Source organism: Silene latifolia, chromosome Y, assembly GCF_048544455.1.
Source record: "Silene latifolia isolate original U9 population chromosome Y, ASM4854445v1, whole genome shotgun sequence".
NCBI lineage: Eukaryota > Viridiplantae > Streptophyta > Magnoliopsida > Caryophyllales > Caryophyllaceae > Silene > Silene latifolia.
The window spans coordinates 344030579-344037162 of NC_133538.1; the positions used below are offsets into that span (position 1 = coordinate 344030579).

The following is a 6584-nucleotide window of genomic DNA, read 5'->3' on the forward strand; positions in this document are numbered from 1 at the left end:
TGCATTCGGGTTTGTGGCGGTGACACATGTGGAGAGGCAACATTTCCCTTTTGTTTTACCATTGAACTTCACTTAGCCAAATTGACTTGTTTTGACCCATTCGATCAACTACATTCCTAATAGCCTACCCTAGTCAAGCTAGTCTAGTTGATGTGTTTGGCACGCTCTTTGTGGTCAGTTTTGGTATCGTGCTATTATCTTGAAAAGGGAGTTGGACAAAAATGGAAGGAAAAAGGAAAAGTAAAAAACAAGAGGAGGAAAAAAAAAGACTGAATGAAAAAAAAAGTGAAAGAAGAAAAATAAGAAAAATCAATGTTATAAAAAAAAAAAAAATGAATGAGAATTGTTGACAGAAGAAAAATCCCTCATAATTCTTGACATTATGTTCTACATATGAGGAGTTATCTCTGTTGTGCGCGAGTTTATGCCATGTATGGCATCGTTTATCACTTTGTAAGTTGGGTTTCTAAGCGGAATATGTGTAATCTTGGTTACGGTGGGTACTAGCTTGACTTTTACCTCCTCATATCCAAAAATATTTGCCCCTTTTCACCCAATTACCTCATCTCGCACCTCTTGTAAGTCCTCGGCATGTGTCTTGGTCCTCGTTTGGTTGGAATGCGTATGTATGGTTGTAGAGATTGATTTCATGTTAGATTGCATGCATGTCTTCGTAAGTTGAGTTAGGTGAGTGACTTATATTCTCTCTCTTTCACATTATACTCACCTATTCTTATAACGAGTGAAGAGCGAACCGCGAGAGTCCAACATGTATAAGTCTGGCAAGGTCGACGGTTCAGTAGTAGTGTCATTGTCCTATTCGTTTGCGTCTGAGTTCGTGTTTTTCCCGCTCTGGAATTTGTTTCCTTAGCATTGGTGTTGATTTGTTGCATTAATGCTATTTAAGTGAGTCAATAGTGTGGATAGCTATGAGTTGTATACCATGCCATTTATCCCTATATTCTATCTGATGTCTAGAATTTTTGAGGTTGATAATTTACTTATAGCTCATGATTTGTTATTGTCGAGGGCGACAATTAGCTAAGTGTGGGGGAATTTGATAAGCCCATAATTATATATGTTTTTATCCCATATTCGTATATTGTTAGTGTCGTCTTTCGCATTATTTGAGCTAAATTATTATATATTTGTAATTTCGATATTTAATTACTGATATTATTATTTTAAAAGAAAATGGGCTAATTAGTGTGTTTGGTGTAATCAGATTATAACCCGAGAGGAAAGGACCGAGCTAAATAACGGATCAAACTAGCAAAGGATACACTTGCACCAAAATTATAGAAAATGGGCCAAGAGAAAGACGGAGACCAAGAGCAAAATAGAACATAAAAGCACATGGACAAGTGGAGAATAAATGTAGAAATCAGAGAAGCATTTGAGCCCAATTTGTACACGTGAGTCGGAACCAATAATGGAATAGAATTTAGGAAATTGCAAAAGTCCAAACAGAAGATTAGAGAAGAGCAGAAGTTTCGTGAAGCACAAGTGCACAACAATGGAAACTCCGACTCCGTCCCGGATTTCCAATCTTAATCTCTTCCCTTATTTTAATCACAAAATCTATCCAATTTCCGCAAAATTCAATCCCATATAATCCCAACTAAAGCTATAAATACCCATATCCTCCATGAGAGGAGGCAGAGCCGAATACCCACATATTTCCGGATATTGAGCGATTGAGCGATCGAGTGACGATTTGAGACCCGATTGGGTCATGAGAGCGAGAGGAGACCGTACTCGGTCGGAGTCTTAGCACACGGTCGAGTAAGGGCGAATTTGAGGCGGGTTCTGAGGTGCGACATCCAATGATCCGACTACAAGTTCCGGGCAGTAATTAAGTTCTCTCTACCTCTCTTGTATTCAATTTATGGCTTATTTTCGTTGATTAATTTTAGTATTAAAAACCGTTGGTTGTTTATTGTTAATCTTTCAGTTATTTGTATCCGAATTTTTACTCTCGTTTTAATCGTAAGTTGCAATCTTGATTTATAATTTGTTATCTTATTATGATTGGAATTGTATATACGCTAATTGTGTGATTCGGCTTAGTTCGAGTCGTATAATCCGAGTAGCGGACTAGTTTAGATTAATCTCTCGCAATTGGGGTTAGTTTAAGTTAGGAGTAAAATTTGGTCGATTAATCGTTCGGGTATTAACGACACTTAAACGGGTTAATTGGGTTAATGATATTTTCTTGGTTCAATAATGCTGCTAATTCGGTCTTTAGTAGGGTGTGACAAACTTACATCGGTCAGTTAGTTAAGAATCGGTCTAGGCTTAGTTCAGGTCGGTTGTAATCTAAGAGAGGATAGGGAGTTATTGTTATCTTTAATTCCACAGTTAATCTATAAATAAACCGGAGATTTGACGTAAACAATAATCGGTTCACAAACTAGAATTACCAGTAGAATATGTGCTTAATGGGGTATTTAACTTCGCGTCTAGCTTTAGTATTTAGTCCTTTAAGTTTAGTTCAAAACTACAAACAAACTTCCCCCCTAATCGTACATAATGTTAATAGCCGTAAATACGTAACTTATGGTATATATATGTAAGTTAGTAGATAATAATACTAGATAGTTAATTAGTTTTCCAATCTCTCCGTGGGATCGACCCTACTTATCCTTTACTATGTTTATATTTTTGAGGTTAAGATAGGTTTATAAATTACTAATTTGTATGCGCAAACGACACGTATCACTATTTGTTGTGAGCATGGAGATTTTATCTCGTACTCTAAGGCACATTCACAAGCATCCTCAGGTTTTATACCACCCCAAGTGTGGACCTGTGAGACTAGACCATTTAATTTTTGCAGATGACCTAATGCTCTTTGTCAGGGGTGATATTCCTTCTGTTGCTGCTGTCACACAATTATTAGATACGTTTGCTAGCATGTCTGGGTTGTATGCTAATTCTGAGAAGACCAATATCTATATGGGAGGTGTTCAGGATGAGATCAAGCAGGGGATTTTCCAGGCTACAGGTTTCAAGGAAGGGGAATTTCCCTTTAGATACTTGGGTGTACCTTTGAATGATGGGAACCGAACAAAAGCATGTTTTTCGATCTACTTAATAAAGTCCAAAAAGCTCGCAACATCTGGTCTACACACAAACTTTCATATGCAAAGTGAAGATCAGTTTGTTGAACTCTGTTATTTTGGGCATGGAGCAAACATCGGTGCTCTACTTTGTTAATTCCTAAAGGAGTTATCAAGCTAATTACAAAGTTTTGCAGGAATTTTCTATGGAATTCGGAGGAAGGGAGTAGGAAAATGATAATGAAAAGTTGGGTGTCTTGTTGTGCCCCTCACCAGGAAGGTGGGTTCAATATTAAGGAAGTACTGGCCTGGAATAAATGCATTCTGGGTAAATGGATTTGGGAATTGGAACAGGGGATCCGATAGCATCCGGATTGAATGGCATTTCAAATATAACATTAAGTCGGGAGCATTTGACTGCGATCTCAAAGCCTACTCATTCTCGAAAGTTGGCGCAAAGCATTCTAAAGGTCGGGATGAGTTGTTGATGCATCTTGGGACGATTCAAAGTGCAAAACAGTTCATGGCAAGTTGTGTTCACCAGGGGAAGTTGCAAATCGAATCGCTTTGTATGATAAGTTCAGTGCAATGTCCGAATCATTGTTAGTGGGCAAAAGTGATTTGGCGGCGTGCGATTATACCCAAGCACAGTGTGTTTCTAACACTAGCAATGCAGAAGAAACTTGCTACTATTGATCAGCTAAATTGTAGAGGTATTCAGTTGGTTAATCGTTACTTTTTATGCAAGCGGGACAATGAGAATCATAAGCACTTATTTTTTAAGTGTTTGTTTTCTAAAGAAGTTTGGCATGGCATTCTCTCTTGGATGAAGATTTCTGGGCGTACGAATAGTCTCAATAAGGAGTTACATTGGGGTGCTAATAGACGTACTTGTAAACATTGGAAAACCAAATGGTTTCTAGGGTGTCTTGGTGCCGTGGTGTATAGCATTTGGGAAGAAAGGAATGCTAGGATCTTTCAAGGAGTGGAGCATAATGTGGATGGTATTATTAAGAAAGTTCAATTCCTTGTAATTATTAGATTATTGTATGCATCTAAATCGCATAAGGAGGATGAAATAGTGGGGTACTTAGCTAGTTGAAAAACTCATATTGGTTATGCTTTTGTAATATTGCCTTTTTATTCCCTAAATGGATGAATATATGGCTTGCCTTTCTTGCAAAAAAAAAAAAAAAAAAAAAAAGGACTAAAGACAATAAATGACCGTAATATGCACTAAAAAGCATGGGAACAAGGTTAATTCGGGGACTAAATATGCTCAAATAATAGTCACATCAAAAATTATAGTATATTTTAAATATTACGACTGTGTTGACTAAACATAAATTATATAATAATTGCCTTTATTTTATTAATGATGCAGAAGAAAGCTGAAACAAAAGACGGGCGCAAGAGAAGCCAAATCATTACACCATTGTCGCTTGCCAATTTTCTCAAAATGAACAATAAACAGCGACGTGAAGTGATGGGAAATGATGCACTTTAATCAGTTTCCTCGGCTTTAAAAGTCGTCCAACAAGGTAGTTTCTAAACTTAATGTTTTCTTGAAGTTGTACATTAAATTTAACTAATACTGACCGTTAAAAGAATGTCTTTCTACAGCTATCGACAATCAGCAACATATTGGTCTTAACCAGGACATTAACCAGGACGTTGATTCATATGGGACATGATACAAGAAGCTAAAGCTTGTACTACTTTGAAATATATCGTTTATTTTCTTAATGATTTTCTACTTGAAACATATATTAATAACGAAGAATTTGATCAATTTATGGCTATGAAACGAGGTACTAACAAATTTCAAATATATTTTCGCTTTTCATTAAAATTGAATACTCATTATTAAATTGATGAAAATTTTTATGTTTTAATTTATTAGAGGATGATGAATACCAATACGATACTAATGATGAGTTTATCCAAATGGACAAAAGTATTTAATTTAACTTGCTTCTATAATATTCGGGCTACGGGGTTGGTGGTTTACCTGTTTAATTAACTACACATTTTTTATTTGACTGGTATATACGTTCATTGTCTTTGAATTTTCCTTTATTAACAATTTTTGTATATATTTTTTATTTATCGGGCCTTAGCAGCTAACTTAGAAGTCTAATGAATTATTTTTTACACTATTTGTACATATTTAAACAGAATAAACACCCCAGGAAGAACAAGGTGAAGGGGGGGTCTGATGAAGATGACATGGATGAAGATGCGATTTGGGATAAGGAATTGAAGGTCAATTAGGTGGACCAAAAGAAATCATTCATGTGGACAATGAAAACATTACTTCTGGTATTGGCGAAAATTTTTCATTCAGATGACTATGTTAACCTAACATATAAAGTAGGAGATAAAATGAATTGTTTATATTCTTGTTATTTCAAATAGTCTGACATTTTGTTTTCTACCACCGGAAACAATCATCTTATGTAGGTAATGTAAAAAAAAAACAAGAGGGCATGTGTATTGTAGAAAACTTACCATGTTAGCTCCCGGGGAAAAGATTTTCGTAGAGTTTGATGACGATGGCAATCCAATTGGTAAGTATGCGACAACGTTTGCTTACTTCCTCGGCGATCAAATCAGCAATCGAACCGTATGTCCTGTGCAAGTCGATGGATGGGAAAATTTAAAAACAGAGACACTTGATCATTTATTGAGATGCGTTTTGGTAATATTGTTTAAATTAATCGTGTTTATTATTGCTAAAATATTCTTTTTTTCCCCTAAAGTTCTATATTCTGATATACTTTAGGAGATATTTGATTTTGACAATCCTGAGTTAAGAAGAGAAGCTGTAATGAAGCATGCGAGGAGCTTGTTTAGGGGCAGAAGGTATAAGTTGAACCAAAAATATATAGTTGAATCAAAACTTACTACAAAGGAGGAGCAATTGAATAATAGGCCCAAAGACATGCTAAAAGCAGATTAGAAATACTTGGTAGAGTTCTGGCGAAGTCCTAAATTTCAGGTACTATTGTATATAATTTTTTTTTACTTGTTGGTTAACTTATAAATTTCATTTACTCGTATATATTTTCATCACTTAAACAGGTTAGTCAATCCGATTAAAGATGATTATAGAACTTATTTTATATACTTCTAATAGATTATATACATTACTAAATGATCAGGTTAATGTGTCTTAATTTGTTTTTGTTTCAGGAAAAAAGTAAAAAAGCTAAGCATAGCAGGTCATTTCACAAAATGCCTCACTATACTGGGTCGAAAAGTCATGCTCCCGTTAGAGAAGATATTGTAAGTTTGTATTTAAGACACAAAAGGAGTTATTAGTATCACATAACGTAATTTATTTTTGTGCAATTTGTGTTTTTTTATCTTACATTTAACGAAAAGGACCGTGATTGATTTGTTTGATTGTAATTGCAGAAGCAAAGCAAAAGAAATTGTTCTCGAGTTGATGTATTGCTAGAAACTCGTAAAAGGAAATCGAGTAATCCGGTCAATGCTGCGTATTAGGATTATAACAGG

The 6584-nt window shown here is 35.4% G+C and overlaps 1 protein-coding gene across 1 annotated transcript; it reads left to right on the top strand.

Moving 5' to 3' along the window:
* Positions 1–3732: 3732 nt before the first annotated feature.
* On the top strand, positions 3733–4756 carry LOC141631534 (uncharacterized). The gene is made up of 2 exons (XM_074444193.1): positions 3733–4066; positions 4686–4756. The coding sequence occupies exons 1-2, from the start codon at positions 3733–3735 to the stop codon at positions 4754–4756; spliced, it is 405 nt and encodes a 134-aa protein (XP_074300294.1).
* Positions 4757–6584: the final 1828 nt, after the last annotated feature.